Here is a 16,912-nt window from a genome sequence, read left to right on the forward strand (position 1 = left end):
GTAGTTTTCTCAAAGAAATAGTTTACAATTTGCTCGCAATGGCAATATTTTTCTTTTCTTACGTGGAAAAAAAATAGCAGGCTGTTTATGAGTCAACTTTTATGTTTCTTTTTCCAGGTGGTGAGTTTATTTCCTCTTTTATAGTTCCATGACACAGTTTATTAATATTTTACTCTTTTTTTTTTGCAGTAGGAAACTTCCTTAATATGCTTTAAAAGATTAACTTCCCTGCATATGCATTTATATTTAAGAAATGATATAATGGAATAACAATAAAATAAAAATTAATATATTTCGCTAAGGGGAATTTCAGTAAATTTGGAAAATATTGGGAAATATCTGAGGAAAGAGATCTAAGGCAAAAATAAGTGTAAGAGAAGTTTAAAGAAGAGTCCTCTGTATAAGAGATAATTGATTAAAAGAAAAGAGCAGGAAAAAAAGAGAAAGAACTGGGAAAGCCTATCAAAGGTAGCAAGGAATAGTTTTCTAAGGGTGTGATTAATAGCAAAAAAAGAAAAATATTCCAAGTAGGAAATCCAATCACTGACTTTTGTGGGGGGCCTTAGGGACTAGCAAAGTCATTGCAATGTAATGCATTGCTCTGATTGATCCCAGAGGTAGGAGTGTGTTAGTAAAATATTGGAATAAATAATTATAGAAAGTCATTTTTTCACCCATTAAAAAATTATTAGTTTTATACTTTTTGCTGTTTGCACAGCACCTGCAGGATTGCTCAGAGTCATCTTGATTGCAGCTTCTGAGTGTAATAATGAAAATAATTAGCAATCTATTGGCCTTGATAGGGACACAGTCCTGCCAGTCTTGCTTTTAATGCCATTGAGTTCTGTACAGCCAATGTCATTTCTGTCTTTGCATTTTAGGTACTGTTGAAAGCGGTCTCTACATTTACTACGAGTTTATCGTTTCTGATGTAAGTACTTTTTAAAGGATATTATTTTTATTTCCAGTCTAATATCTTCTCTGTCCTGATCTCCTGTAATATTTACTGAGAATCAAATTATTTGGCAAAGCCAAAGCAGTATCTCTTTCAAAATACTGTCATTCAGCAATATTGTTATTTAACTATGATGTCTATCTTTCATTTGGCTCTTCTCCTAATTATTAACAAAAGAGCACCTATTTTCTCTCACAAACTCAACAGCAGTGTTTACTGAGCAAGAGAATTGTAGAGCATCAGTGACTGTTAAAACACTTTTTATTAACTGAACTTGCCTATAAAGGGCAGTCTATTCCATATTACGTGGAGATTTTATATTATAAGGATTACAATATTCTTGGTATAATAGTAATATCTGCAAAAAGTATTCTTTTCCCTTGCTCTGAAATACCAGAGCAAACATTGAAACAGGAAGCATGGGCACATGGAAAGCAAGAGAAGAGAAGTGGGAATGTAATGATTTTTATTTTCTTAAAGCATATACATGGTGATACTCTAAATACGTAACAAGTAGAAGAAGGAACCTTAAACACAAGTCTGAAGCATATTATGAATAAGGAAGCAAGTGCTTAAGTGGCAGCAGGGCAAGCAACAAACCGGGCAATAATTAACATGGCAAGGAAAGGGTGTTGGCTTACCCTATACTAGACCATTAAGAAATAATTAGACTTTTAAAAAAAATTTCTGACCATATAATGGGATAACTGCATTATATTATTATATATATTATATTATTATATATAATATATTATATATTTTCAGAATACCTTACAAATGAATGTCATAAACAACAGCTACACTGATCCAAACAACCTGATGTTTGAAGAAATCAAGATCTTGGGGTTGCCCCTGGAACCAACAGAAGTCACCGTAACTCTGGACAATGTTGTGCAAAGTTCTTCTCCCAATATCACCTATGATCGTTCAGCCAAGGTACTTGCAAAGAGGAAGCTTGAAGCAGAATGGCTTTGGAGTTACATCACCTTTATTTTATATATTGCAAAGGAGATTATTCAGTCCTATCGTTGATTTCAGAGCATCCAGCTCCATATAACTGCATTCCCCTCATCCATACAGACTTCAGCTCCATAGACTGCAGCTTAGTTTTGCTCCTAGATGCTCGGTGCAGCTCGGGATTTGCTTGCATGCTTACCCATGTAGCTGTGCTTGGCTTCCAGGGGAAGGAACAGCTTTAAGATTTCATTTGATATCTAAGCAGGGTAATTAATATTTACATTTCAGATGATACTTCAGGCATTGATTGGAAAACAAAATAGAGCGTGGGTTTTTGAACCTCATTTTTTGGCTTATACTGCATTTCTCAGGATGAATATAGGGCAGCACCAATCTTGTGGCTGGATGTGCTAAGCAGGCAAAAGCATTGCTGTAGGCGGGGAATTTTCATAAACTGCCCTGAGGACAGTGCTAGGAGCTTGCATTATAAAGCTAGGAGCTTTAATGAAATACCCAAGTTACCTGTTATCTCAGTCACTGAATCAGCACCAAAGTTACATTTACATTTATGATTAAAAAGGCTAAGGAGGTGTGTGCTTATCCTCAGTCCTTGCAAGGGAATCACAGTATTTGCTTCATTTTTTAGTTTCTTAATTTTTCAGATCTTATGTGTAAGAATTTCAGGGCATTAATTGTTAAAAAGCTTAAAAATTAGAATCCATGAAATGTCCCAGGACATTTTTTTGCGAGTTGCCACGTTCAGAAAATGTTATTGCACCTGAGAATCTGTGTCTTTTGGCTGAAGAAAGACCGAAGTCGGATTGAATAATGGTGTATTGTCTAATATTTATAGGTCGCCCATATAACAGGACTCCAGCTCCAGCTGGGAACATCCTACAGGGTACAGTGGAATCAAGTATCCAGTATCAATGAAAGATACGACTGCTACCCCGGCATTAATGCCACCCAGGAGAAGTGTGAGGAGCTCGGCTGTGTCTGGAACGTAAGGCAAAGCGACGTCTCTGAGCCAAGGAGATAGGAGAATCAGAACTTTTTCTGGGATTAGTTACAGTGGAAAAAAGGCAGTCTGGCAGATTTGTCCATCTGCCAGATTCTTTTAAAGAAAAGGGGATGGTCATCAGCTGGCCCGTATTAGCAGATTTTATTTATTTCCTTGAAAACAGTGCAGTTTGCAACAGCTTAAGTTCTTCTCAAGTGCATTAAAATTAGAGGGGAAATGAATAATATTTTGAAAGGTGGTAGCAGATAATATTAGAGTTATAAAAAGTAGAATGGACTTGAGATCCCTGTCTTCAAGCAACCCTTCTGCTTCACTGGACTCCTGCAAGGCTTTGCCACTTTCTCTTATATTCACGTTCCCTGAAACACATCTTTATTAAGGATGACTTCTCAGTTGGAGAAGAAATCCTTGAACCCCAGGGACATTTTCACCCATATATGAACTTAATTGTTTGCATCTCTGTCTATCAGCTATATCCCGATCAAGAGATCTGGCATGAAGTTTTTTATGTCATATTTTTATTTCTGGATATTATGGGGCTAAAAATAGATGTTGAAAAGAGCCATGGAAGGCATGACCTTTAGAGGGCCCCTCCCTCCAGATTGCATTACTTCTTGATTATAGAAATCTATACTTCAAAGCTGCAATCTGGATAAGAAGCCCAAAATCCTCTACTAGTCACCCCTGAAACAACAATAGCTGGGACGGAAGCTAGACTTTCCTAAATTTCTTGTATTATTAGAAATATTTTTGTAATTTTGGATATTTGGAAGTAGTTCTTCATATGAAATCAAATCCTGGTCAAGTTGTGGCCTGGATGTATTTCAAACACTTGCTCGAGTCAAAAGGTGCTTTGAATTTGGTGATAACAGACAAATAAATATTCATTAGGAATTAAGTGTGATTAGCAGGCATAGTTTCATTTGAACAACTAGACAGGATTGATGGTGAGTATCCAGAGGTGGAAGGCAAATACATTAACCTACATCAGCTCATCTAACCTCAGAATAACCGTTTGGAGTGTTTATGTTCGATTAGAGCAGGAAGCTGAAAGTAATTTTGATCTTGCTGACAGGAGATCTTAGATAAATAGGATGCAAGTCTCCATGGATATTTTAAACCCATTTTTAAATGGGTATATTCACATTCATATGAATAGAGACATATAAAAGCTGATGAAATCTCTCATCTGAATATCTAATGAGCTTTGGGCACATCCTCAGGAAGGCATCCAAAAGGCCAGAGATGTCTGTGGGTTCGGTATTGTTTCTTTATTGTTCACAAATAGCATCAAGATATTTCCACAAAAGGTAACCCTAAACAGCTGTAAAATTAAATCTGGAAACTCTGGAATTCTTGCTGATGATTGAAGGCAACGCAAAGCTGCATCTGATGTCCCTTTGCAGGAAGTAATCTCGGATGTGGATATTCCGCCCTGCTACTACAGCACTGACAACCCTTACTCCATTGATCAAGTCGAATACTCTGCGGATGGCCTGGTAGCCAACCTCACCCTCGACAACGTCAACACCAAAGCGTATGAGAACGCAACGCAACCCATCAGCACGCTGCGCTTGGAGGTGAAATACCACGACAACAACCTGCTGCAATTTAAGGTAGGCTCACACTGGATTTCTAGGAGCTTATATCACCATAATCATCAAAATAGCTTTATTTATGGAAATAATGCAGAGTTTCTATATGAATATGTACTATATGAATAGTAGCTCTCTTGCCTGGTTTCTCCTTCTAACCAAATAGTTGTTGTTGCTCTTAGGCCCTATCTTTCTCTTCCTAGAATTTTGTCCTAGGGTTTACAATGTAATTACATGAAACAAAGGTCAATGCACACATGTAACATCAATCACACTCTGGAACTAAAAGCATTTTAATAGTATACGGATGCAGTTATCAGTAAGTGTTATTATGACTATAATGTTACTTTTGTGTTAATCATTCTACATATGTAATAAAATTTTTAATAAGTTATTGTTTATATTACTATATATTTAAAATATTATGATTTGGATAGATCATTAACATGATCAGGCGTCAAGTCTTGAATTACCTTGTCAGCAGAATATAGAAAACCTTTAGCTAACTTTCAGAGATTGTTTCTAAAGATGAATTAAAAAACCAAATACACACCATACCTGTGTGTGTTTGTATACATACATATACACACAAATATATATATATAAAATATTAAATTTAGAAAATCAAACAAGACATTCCTGAGCCAGAATAAACCCATGAGGTTTTCTCTTCTATACAATCCAAATATTTTGAAGGAATTTGAGAACAACTGCATATTGAAAGAAAACGCTCATCAGGAAATGAATTTAATGATTTTCTGTATTCATTTTAACTAAATCATATTTCCATCACTATTGGTAAGATTTCCAGCAATTCTCTTTCAGACTGGGAGCCTGTCAGTCCACAGGAGTGTTTCTATCAGTCTAAAACAAATGTGAGAAATGGTGCTTGAACTATTAGCATCTTGTAGTCTTGAAAATGTCGCTGTCGATGTGTGCTACCAGCTGTGTGCTTGTAGATGCCTGCTGAAATGAATTATTTTTTTCACGCATAGATCTACGATTACCAAAACAAAAGATACGAGGTTCCAGTGCCACTAAACCTGCCCAGCACCCCCTCGAGCACTGTTGAGGGTCGGCTCTACGACGTGTCCATCCAAAGGAAACCCTTTGGGATACAGGTTCGGCGCAAAAGCACAGGCACAGTCATGTAAGCCCCGTTCCATTGATTTCCGTTAGCTATCTTTAGGTCAAACCATTTGCTTCTAAGTTATGTTTAAATGCCATAAAACATGTTTTTTGCATCCTGACGGGGTTTGCTTGACCATTACACATGTACGACAATATTGACCCAGGGGAAGAACTGAGAGAGAAATAGTCGCCTTAAGCAGGTTACTAGCAGATTAAACACAGTAATGGAAACCAGTATATTGCTATTTTCATTTTCCTCTTTCCATTTGCATTTAGCTGGGACTCTCAACTCCCCACCTTCACGTTCAGTGACATGTTCATTCAGATTTCTACCCGCTTGGCATCGCAATACATATACGGCTTCGGTGAGACCGAACATACCATGTTTCGGCGTAACATGAGCTGGAACACCTGGGGTTTATTCACAAGAGACCAGGCTCCCACTGTAAGTGAAGCTGTATCTGGATATTTTTACTCCGTTGGGCTTCTTTTTGCTTCCTATCAACCTGTGTTGACCAGTATTGTGGTCCGTCATCCAGGGTAAAATTTGCCTGTCCATAGCTCAGACCTTGATACCACTTATATTTCTGTACTATGAAAATCTCACATGACTGTTGTGGATTTCTGTCCTCTGTTAGGAATACAGCACCCAATACTAGTGATCAATGAACCTAGCCAATGAAGGTGTCCAGCAGGACTTTAAAGTCAGCTGGCACTGGGCACATTTATTGGCGTTGGTCATATTTATTGAGGATTACAGTTTATCCAAATTGTTCGATTCTTCTCAACAGCAATGGTCTCCTCTAAGCTTATTTTTAATTTGTGACCCTCAAGCCCAGTGTGGAGCTCAGGGCTTGAGCCATATGACAACAAATGGCTCAGGAAAAAAACATGTAGTTGCTGCTTTTTTATGTTTCTCTGCCTTCTCTGCTGGGACTGTTAGCATTTACCCGCAGGATGCCGTTGAAGTTTTTGCTTGTGTTCGGCAGTTGCCTCTGATCATTTTTTAACTTACGGGATGCTCACGATGTATTTCTTTTGCAGTACAAGTTGAATTCATATGGCTATCAACCATTCTACATGGCCCTGGAAGAAGATGGCAATGCCCACGGCATTCTCCTGCTGAACAGCAATGCCATGGGTAAAACCCCTTTCATTTTCTCAATGACTTTTCATTTTACGATCGGTTTGGGGCAGGAGCAGCGTATCTGGGTGCTCATTTCCTCGCTTTCCCGCTTTGCAGATGTGACATTCCAGCCCACTCCAGCTCTGACCTACCGCACGATCGGGGGCATCCTGGATTTCTACATGGTTTTGGGCCCAACGCCAGAGCTCGTGGTTCAGGAATACACTGCAGTAGGCTTCTTGTTCCATTACCATCTGAAACTGTTGTAGTTTTTTTAAATTGTTACTTTAAATTTCATTTTCCATTTGCTGCAAATATCCCTTCTTATTTCCAGCTCATCGGCCGGCCAGTCATGCCACCCTACTGGTCCTTGGGATTCCAACTGTGCCGCTACGGATACAGCAACGACTCGGAAATCGCCGAGCTGGTGGCTGCAATGAAGGCAGCTGGCATTCCCTATGTACGTGGGTAGCACCCAGCTTGCACTCATGCCTCAGCCCCTGCTCCAGAGGATTAACAAAGAACAGTAAAAAAAAAAAAAAAAAAAAAGTATGCAGTTTGTGCTTTATGTGCATACATATGCATACAACTCCAAGACTGCTACTATTTTTTTTTCCTCTAGCATGTGCACTTGCTGATAGGTTGGGTGAGGATATAATAAATTAAGCTTAAACCTTTGTCTGATTCCAATTCCGCATTTCAAAAAATGTAGTAGCTAGCTTTATTTTTATCATATTTGCATATGCTCTATAAGGATATATTTAGGGGGAAAAAAAAGCAGGGAGTGGGCGCTGAACATTCATTTTTTTTATTTTAATTGCAGGATGTTCAATACGCGGATATTGATTATATGGAGCGGCAAATGGACTTCACCATTAGTGAAAAATTTGCTGGATTGCCAGATCTAGTTAACAAAATAAAACAAGAAGGAATGAGATTCATCCCTATCCTGGTCAGTTTTGAATTAGAACATATCATTGCTGAAAGTAGAATATATTTAATAGTTTTTTTTTTTTTTTTTTTCCCCCAAGCATAAGTGTAAAAATGTGTTCCCCTTAATTTTAGGATCCAACTATCTCTGGAAATGAATCAAATTACCTCACCTTCACAAGAGGTGTGGAGAAGGATGTCTTCATAAAATGGCCCGATACCGATGACATTATATTCTCAAAGGTACTGCTCTTAAAATGTTGATAACAGCAGAGGTATTTTGTACACAAGCAAACAAGATGCCAAGCTAGACTTCAATGCTATCTACAGGAGGAAAGACTTCTAATATAATTTAATAACTACATTCAATAATTAACATAAATGTTGCAAACTGAATTGTCTTCAGTTTGTGGTGACTTTGGTGTATGTAGCAATGATGCATGTTTTTACCTGTTGACAGGTAGTGCCCATATTCTATTGAATCCAGTTAGTTATATTACAATTCCTTTTGTCCCTTTAGGTTTGGCCATTTCTTCCCAACGTAGAAGTAAATGAGACACTGCCTGAGCAAACCCAAATACAGGTAAACATTGCTACAGTTTGGTTAGTGGCATAGCTATACGGGGAGAAGTACATTAATTAAGGAAATAGTAGAATATTTTATTTTACAAATTCCAGCATTTTAACACTGGCATGCTTTCAACACCCTGTGTTCTACTTTCCTACCTCTTGTACAGCTCTACGGAGCCCACGCTGCTTTCCCAGATTTCTTCCGCAATTCCACAGCGGAATGGTGGAAGCAGGAAATCGCAGAGTGCTACAACAACCCCACCAATGCCTCCATGAGCCTCAAGTTTGACGGCCTGTGGATCGTAAGTGTAAAAATGTATTCTCTTTCTGAGAGGTTTTTGCCTTTTTATCATAAGATTTTTTTCTAAACATCTTGAAAGCCAATAAATATAATTTTTCAATTCTAGTGCCTCTAAGGCAGTAAGCACACAGATTAATATAGTATGAATGATCTACCAGAGTAAAATAATTTTTACTAGTGTCATTTTTCTCTGTATTGAATATTTCACTTTCTGTGTCTATGAAAACTTATTTACTTTTGACCTTCCTAACACTTGCTTTGCAATGTCACTCTTCTGTTAGCTCCTGAAGTGCATGATTTTTGCACAGCATGAGACAACTATTTTTACAATACTACTTCCACAAGACAGAAGCAGCTAGATAGGAAGTTTAGCTTATTAGATAAATAAAATGAACTTGCAGAAGCTCCTAAATATTAATGGTTTGCTATATAAGCCCCAGAAACATCAAGACAACCATCAAAATGTTTAATATTTTTCTATACTGTGAACTCTGGTTTCCTATTGCAACCAGAGGACCACATGTACTGAGGGCACAAGTAATAATCACAAAGTTTAGAGACTTCAGCACTTTTCACATCTATATTTAGCTCAATTTTCTGTATTGATTTAAATTTTACACATAGGAAAAGCTGTCCTTTTCAGTGAATGTGACTGACAAAGAGTTTGTAAAATTGAATCCCAGTACCTTCAAATAATCTCATGGGATAAGGTACTCTGCTCTCTAGGAAATGAGATAGTCAGAATCTGCCTGTTCAGGGGGTTTCTTATCAGAAAAATTACTCATTAAACAGTAGCTTTACACTGATCGAGAATGATTTTCAGGGCTACTACTGCATTTCTGAGTTCTCCAGTTAATTTACCTGGTCAACATCCTGAAAGAGAAAATTAAATATTTAGGGCACAATCTGAAATAGCTGAAAGGAGCTAATTGCCCAGATTTCTGTAGAATTTGTTCATCCAGCACCGGGGGGGCTCCTTCAAAAAGGAAAAATCCCAGCCTTATGCTGTACTGCTGCAACATGAGCTCAGTGCCAGAGCTGCCAGCTCCTGTTGGGTTTGCCCTGCTCCCCTTGTGTATCCACTCCCTGGGAGCAAAATCGATGGAGAAAAGCCTGATTCCAACTGCTGCTCTGCCAGACACTAGCAGAGACAGCCGAGGGCTATGCGTGGCTCTGAGTATTTGAGAGCTTTTTAACTTATTTCTTCATGATTGAAACAAATGCAGTTTTGCTTTGTGTTTTTAGGACATGAACGAACCTGCAGCCTTCATGAATGGTGCCATCGGTGGATGTAGAGATGACGTCCTAAATTACCCACCATATATGCCTCGTAAGTCTGAGCACTACCTAAGAAGGTCTTTGAGCATTCTGGTTAGTCTAGCATCTCTTTCATGGTGTATGTGGTAGAAGAGCCTAAAGTTAGGTATAGAAAAAAATAACGGGATTCCTAACTAAAACTAAAGCCCTTTTCACACATCACAAACACATTTTCTTACTTTTCTGTTTCTATGGACAATATGACTTTGTTTATAAAGCTCTGCAAAGTTTTCTGAGTTAGGACATACCCTGTTTACTATTTAAGCCTTGTCAGTAAGAGCATCTATAACTGACTTCATTAATGTGCTTGCAGATCCAGGTATCTACTCAGGAATATTAGGAAAAATCCATTTCAGAAAGCTTGGCATAATATTTTAATAATAATATGTAAATGTATACATGCATAAAAGAAAGTGAATGACAAAACAGATTATGAAAACTAACGAAAAGCAACACATTGAAATTATTATTGAATGTTATTCATTAAAATTCAAGTGTGTTCATTCTCTTTCCAATAGATTTAGGATATCGCTCGGATGGATTAATTGTCAAAACTCCATGCATGGAAGGGCAGCAGTATCTTGCCGATGGCACCCCGGTGAGACACTATGATGTCCACAGTCTCTATGGATGGTCCCAAACAAGACCTACCCTTGAGTAAGTTGGATTTTTCACACCCACTTGCTATTTCCAAAACATGTAGCCAATACAAACCCCATGTCTATATTCTTGGTGACCAAATATTTCATCACTTTGAGTTGCCTGATAAATCCGTGTTCTTACCCTAGTGCTTCTAGTTCTTGAGTCCAGCGGGCATTGGAGGTTGAGCTGTCATCCCTGTAGCTTCCACGTTGTGCCAGCTTCATCACCGACTTCATTTATGAAATGAGGTGGTCCTGGTACGATTTTGAAAGCAGTTTAATTTAGATGTAATTACCTGTTATTGGCAGTTTTCTTGTCCCTACACATTCAGACACAACGTGTTGATTTTCAGCAGAGGTTTCTACTACAACAGCACAAGTGAGGCTGTCCGGGGCAGTGCTTTTCCTGGTAAACAGCATCAGTCCATCAGCAGAAACCACTCTGTTATGTAGTCCCGAATGCTTTGATTGGTGTTAGGAAAATTACTTAATGACAGTCTCAAGTAATTACTGTAATTAAAAAATATAAAACACTTTGTGTTTCTAGGTATTGCTATCATAACCTGCTTTATTTACAGTGGCGATATTGTTTTAGCCTCATATCAAGCACAGGAAAACGGATTTAGTTTTAAGTATAGGATACAATGCAGACATTCTTAAATTACTGTCATTAGATTAAATTGAGTAGTGCTGAAAAGGCAGAAGAGACTTTTTAAATGCAAACTGAGTGCTCATGCCCACAAGCCTCATGGCTTTCCCTTTAAGAATTTATTTTTGCAGTTCCAGTGCAAACTTCATTACATGATCCTCACCAAGAGCAGCAGAGCAGTCCATTTCAGATAACGCCCGATCTAAGGATAATGTATCTATGTTGTTTCATTTCCAATTCAATGCATACGCAAGGCGCAGTGTTTCTTATAGATCCTAATGCCCTGAAAGCCCTTGGTAACTTTGATATTAGCATAAGGAAAGAAAATCCCGAGGTGACTTGAGCCGATGAGGGAGTGGATGAAGTGGGAAGACCCACTGCACGCTGACCTGCTCCTACATGTGCACGACCGTGCTCTGCAGAGCTTCACATCACCTCAATTCTCCATCAGCATCCCAGTATTGCCTTAAAGTCATTCTTCGTCCATGAGGCTTTTGCATAGACCTGAAATCCAGAAATCTTTAAGAATCAGTACAATATTTTTGTGGGAAAAGAAGGCTTTGGGATGCAGGACTTCTTTACACTTCAAATGTTAGCTGCAATTTCCAAAGTGTTGTTTCGGCAGGGTAAACCAGGCAGCGGCAGAAAATGCTCGATAATATATGACAAAGAAATAAAAGATACTAGAAAACTTACTGTTTATCTTGGAAGAACTAATTACAGTACATTAGTCTAGTTTAATTACTATGGTAATTTAAGCGACTTGTGTATTTTTGCTGTAATTATAGTGTCACTTAAGCTGCAAATCCTATAGAAAAAATAAATAAATAGTGCCGTATTGGAGCAGCTGTTAAAGCAATTATTGTGGAGATATCGTTAGACAGTGGTGCAATTTAATCAGTGTAGCTTTTTAACTAGTATTTCAGTCTGGTGCATCTCTACAATGATTCCCAGTGTGTGTGCACAGGAGTTGTAGGATCAGCCCGGGAAAGCATCCGCTCCGGTCGCAGAGCGTGGAGCAGCGACGGATGCCTGTGAGAAGGGCTCAGAGTACTTAGCTGAGCAAGGAATCAGCAGTTCCTCCTGCCTCTGCTTTTTCTTTCTTTTTTTTAATTTTGTCTTTTTTAGGTAATTTGTGGCAATGGCTGAGGCTTTGCTTGAGAAAATAATTAAAAATCTCTGGCTTATTTTTTTGTTCCAGTAACTTTTTGGCAGCTACATCTATGCTGACAGCTCTCTTTGATGTCTCTATTTCCCCCTTTGCTATCTTCTTGGTCTGAGTTTTGTTCAGACTATTTCCAACCGTTGCTGCAAGTTTTCAGGCATGGCCTGGACCGCATCACATTACCTTTAAAATAATAATAATAATGTAGATTGTTCTAGATTCCTCTTTTCCCACCCTATAATTTGTCTTAACAGGAAACCTCTATTTTGGCATCTCCTGTTTTGTCCCTTCTCTTCCCAAGGTCACTTTTCCTGTCACTTCTCTTCCTATACCCAGTGGGTTCGCTTGTGCAGAAAACCTCATGTAATGATGCTTTAAGCTGCTGTCGTGCCCCTGTCATCGGTTTCTTTGTGGGTTCTCGCCACCAGGGCCGTGCAGAGCGTCACCAAGGAGCGGGGCATCGTCATCACCCGCTCGACCTACCCCAGCAGCGGCCACTGGGCAGGACACTGGCTCGGGGACAACACGGCCGCCTGGGACCAGCTCACCAAGTCCATCATCGGTGCGTAGGAGGGAACTGCAAAAATGTGCAAAGTGCACAAGAGATGCGCTGGGGAAACTGGAACATTTTCCTCATTCTCATATAATCTATACAAGCGTTAAGCACACCAAAGGGAAAAAAAAATAGATTTGTTAATATTAAATTATTTTTTCCTTGCAGGTATGATGGAGTTCAGTCTCTTTGGCATCTCTTACGTAAGCTCCTGAGTTTATGCCTTGTATTTACTTACCCTTGTGGTGTACAAGAATTTACCGCTCTCCTGCTGCATGATTATTTTTTGTGCCTTTCAGACCGGAGCAGATATCTGTGGCTTCTTCAATGATGCTGAGTACGAGATGTGTGTCCGCTGGATGCAGCTGGGCGCCTTCTACCCCTACTCCAGGAACCACAACCAGAAAGGCACGCGGGTGAGCGGGGCCTCCACGGCGCTTGCACCCCTTCAAGCATCCTCTGCATCGGCCTCCCTTGGTGCCGGATCCAATGTGTTTCCCCTCAGTAACCTTTTATTGGGGGAAAAAAAAACAGGGAAAACAGCCCCTTTGGTGGCAATGCGCCCTGCAAGGAGCTCTGCTGACCTTGGGGCTCGCTGCCCTAATTGTGGGCTAAAAGTGCCCCTAATTACGTGTTGAAGCAGTGCGTGGCCTGGGGTAATGAGGCTCTCCAGGGAGCACCTGAAATTCCTGTGCTTTGCACATTTGCCACCATCAGATACTGTATTTCTTTTAAGAGAAAAGGGAAATAATTACCTAAATGTAGGGCTATGCTAGCTAAGGACTATATTATAGAAAGCTGTAAAACAAGATAACTAGAAAAGCTAAAAAAAAAAAAAAAAAAAAAAAAAAAAAAAAAAGAAACAGCACTTACACTCCAGTTAGAGCTTTGGGTCTAGCAGAGTAGAGCTATTTATATGACATATATCTAATGGATTAAAGTCTCCTTTTAAAAAACAGTGCGCTTTATCTTGCAGCAGCACACCTTTCGATAGGACTTTTCAAGCCTTTAAAAATGCAGATTCAGGGTTATCAGGTTGCTTCCAGTCTTACCCAATTTGCCAAGGTATTGTTCAATACATTTAATAAAGACTGGAAGTGCTCCCTGACATCAGTCATTAGCGCTTTGCTCTCTGCTTGCAAGTCCTGAGTGCTGCCCTGCAGAAAAGAAGGATAATAAATTATGTACACCCAAATGTGTCACCCCTTCCCTAGAGTTTGCATTAAACATTTTTTTGCAGTACTCCCCCTAGGTTTTTCTCACCTTCTTCCTTTCCAGCTCCCCTGCTTAGCGCTGCTGGTGACACCTACTCTTTGCACTGTCGCTTAGTTAATTGAGAAATAAATAAAAGGGATCTTGGAAGAAATGGAGTTTGCAAGAGCCCATGGAGATTTCTCCAGCGGTGTTCTGAGGATGATGATTTTGAGGCACATTTGACCATTCCTGCAACTATCAGCAAAACATAAACTTAGTTTAGCATTTTTTATCACAACCATTACCAAATTCTTTGACTTATTTTTTGTTGTTGCTGTTCTCTAGCTCTTCAAGAGAAAATAATCCAGTTTGAATAACAGCAGTGCCTTCTTTTCCAGAGGCAAGACCCTGTGTCCTGGAACTCAACGTTTGAGGACATTTCCAGGGACGTGTTGAATATCAGATACACTCTGTTGCCCTATTTCTACACACTAATGCATGAAGCCCATGTCCACGGAAGCACTGTGATCCGACCCGTGCTCCATGAGTAAGTGTGATTCATGAATTTCCACTAAATCTTCATTAAGTTTCCATAATTAGGAAACTTATAAAAATTACCTTTATAAAGTTTTCCATCTTTACGCCAATTTGCATGAGATAATGAAAGCTCATGTTCTCAATCAAGTCACATTTTCATAGTATGATTTTTCCATTTCATACTACGCAAAGCTGAGCTTTGTGTTATCTAGGGTGAATATATACATTTTAAAGCTGCTTTATAGCCTCTTTGGAGGATGCAACAGCAAAGCACAAGAAGGTGCTGGAAATGTGCAGAATCAAAAAGCAAACGTTGCAGAAGTAGCAGAAATAAAAACAAGGAAATAGTAGATTCCATTCCTGCCAAAACCCCCTAAATAAAGAGTAGTTTGGAAAAGGTTAATGCCCAGCATGGGCTGGTTACCTTGCAGGTTTGTGGAAGACAGAACAACATGGGAAATATATGAACAGTTTCTCTGGGGACCGGCACTGCTCATCAGCCCTGTGTTGCAGCCAGTAAGTCTTTAAATACTTGAGTGCATATGAAATATTAGATGTAAACATTAGAAGTCACTTTTGCTTTGCACTTTGATTTTTTTATGCCTAAAGTGTCTATGTGTAATTCCAGAATGCTGTAACAGTGGATGCTTACCTTCCCGATGCCCGCTGGTATGACTACCACACGGTAAGTCACATAAAGAAGTATGCATTACATCATTCTTCAGCATATATATATATATATAATATATGTTCTCCTTCACATTCTTTGGTGACACGGGATGTGCTGGGCGAGAGCCCACGTTTTTCTTGTTGCAAAGAGGCGGAGGACAAGACTTGGAAGGAGGAATTACTGGCATCAAAAGTCATTTAACTTGTTTACTAGTATCAGTGTCAGTCAGCTTGGGTCAGGTCATTCTTTTACAGAGGCAGAATTCTGTATTTTTGTCTTTAATAGTATTATGCAGTTACTCCTGCATTTAAAAAAAATGCAATAACAAATTTTTATAAAAGAATTAATTAACCTTGCAAAAAAAATAGGTAATATATTTCAAAGTTGATGAGCACATCTTTCTAAAAGTGTAAAACAAGAACGATTCAACAGAAGGCTGTTTTTTGTTTTGATTTTTCATAATTAGGATGAACTTTCTACAGTCAGAGGCGAATTCACAACATTATCAGCTCCTTTGGAACACATCAACCTTCACATCCGAGGAGGTTACATTCTTGCCAGGCAAAGCCCTGCTAATACAACTTTTTACAGGTTAGGATAAGATTCATTGAAAATTTGTATTTATTTTTTTAAAGGTAGATCTTTAGTGCCTGGCATGAAGAATAAACTGCCTGTTAACTATGTGTTACAGCATTGTTTTTGATTCCTAGATTTAAAATGTGAAAACTGTAATTTTATGGTTTAGTGCATACTATGTTCAGATGTATCTTCCATTTCATAAAAATTAAGAGCTGTGCGAAAAGCTAGGTGTATGATAATACATTATATTTCCTTCTTATGGACAGTTTTAAATTTAATATTAGACTGGAGAAGGCCATTTTCAGAGAGAAACTGAGTTGCAATCACTATTTGTAAAATAAATTATAACTTTTGAGCAAGATAAGATGCAATTGCCTGAGGAAATCAAGGGAAAATTACTATTTTTTTTTTTAATAGCCGACAAAACCCAATGGGACTTACTGTTGCTTTGAATGACAGCCAGCTTGCCCAAGGGCAGCTCTACTGGGATGACGGGGTTCGCATCGGTGAGTATCATGGGTGTTTCTCTCCAGGTTGCCCACATTGCTCATGGAGTCTCCACTCTTGGAGCTATCCAAAGGCAGGATATGGTCCAGGGCATCCTGCTCGAGGTGACCAGGCATCTTCCAGGGGTCTTTCTGACCTCAGGGATTAGGATTTTTCTTTTTTTCCCCAAAGAGCCTCACTCCGTCTCTTCTGGATTCAACTACTGTTCTTGGGAGGGTTCCCCAAGCCCTGCTGCCACCCTATAGGTGGTGGCACATTCCCATGGACCCTCAAAAGAAACAGGCTGATTTTAAAACCTTCAGGTTAAAACAAAGAAAATAAGAATAGGAGCTGGTAACTAGAGTGCTGAGACAAATTACAGTAGCTAATGAAAGACAAATCACAGAATCATAGAATGCTTAAGGTTGGATGGGACCTCTAGGGATCATCTAGTCCAACCCCTGCACACGCAGGGTCACCTAGAGCACGTGGCACAGGACTACGTCCAGGCGGGTTTGGAAGATCTCCAGAGAAG

At 39.1% G+C, this 16,912-nt stretch overlaps 2 protein-coding genes across 2 annotated transcripts in view; both read left to right on the forward strand.

Annotated features, from left to right (window-relative positions):
- The window catches only part of BCHE (butyrylcholinesterase), a 347,216-nt gene that overhangs the window by 196,233 nt on the left and 134,071 nt on the right, over window positions 1-16,912 (forward strand). The window lies entirely within an intron of this gene.
- SI (sucrase-isomaltase) overlaps window positions 1-16,912 on the forward strand; it is a 75,374-nt gene that overhangs the window by 55,565 nt on the left and 2,897 nt on the right. Inside the window, exons 23-45 of the mRNA XM_088523941.1 lie at window positions 882-931; window positions 1,721-1,891; window positions 2,766-2,915; window positions 4,340-4,549; window positions 5,524-5,678; window positions 5,936-6,104; window positions 6,704-6,800; window positions 6,903-7,015; window positions 7,120-7,245; window positions 7,609-7,737; window positions 7,851-7,958; window positions 8,236-8,298; window positions 8,453-8,587; window positions 9,832-9,916; window positions 10,422-10,560; window positions 12,787-12,920; window positions 13,080-13,114; window positions 13,211-13,327; window positions 14,504-14,652; window positions 15,074-15,158; window positions 15,271-15,327; window positions 15,779-15,903; window positions 16,309-16,397. Coding sequence (XP_088380067.1) covers window positions 882-931; window positions 1,721-1,891; window positions 2,766-2,915; window positions 4,340-4,549; window positions 5,524-5,678; window positions 5,936-6,104; window positions 6,704-6,800; window positions 6,903-7,015; window positions 7,120-7,245; window positions 7,609-7,737; window positions 7,851-7,958; window positions 8,236-8,298; window positions 8,453-8,587; window positions 9,832-9,916; window positions 10,422-10,560; window positions 12,787-12,920; window positions 13,080-13,114; window positions 13,211-13,327; window positions 14,504-14,652; window positions 15,074-15,158; window positions 15,271-15,327; window positions 15,779-15,903; window positions 16,309-16,397 — 2,691 coding nt within the window. The remainder of the gene's footprint in view (window positions 1-881; window positions 932-1,720; window positions 1,892-2,765; window positions 2,916-4,339; window positions 4,550-5,523; window positions 5,679-5,935; window positions 6,105-6,703; window positions 6,801-6,902; window positions 7,016-7,119; window positions 7,246-7,608; window positions 7,738-7,850; window positions 7,959-8,235; window positions 8,299-8,452; window positions 8,588-9,831; window positions 9,917-10,421; window positions 10,561-12,786; window positions 12,921-13,079; window positions 13,115-13,210; window positions 13,328-14,503; window positions 14,653-15,073; window positions 15,159-15,270; window positions 15,328-15,778; window positions 15,904-16,308; window positions 16,398-16,912) is intronic.

This window comes from Tinamus guttatus, unplaced genomic scaffold (genome assembly GCF_059628265.1).
Source record: "Tinamus guttatus ecotype Peru unplaced genomic scaffold, ASM5962826v1 Tinamus_guttatus_pri_ptg000198l, whole genome shotgun sequence".
In the NCBI taxonomy this organism is placed as follows: domain Eukaryota; kingdom Metazoa; phylum Chordata; class Aves; order Tinamiformes; family Tinamidae; genus Tinamus; species Tinamus guttatus.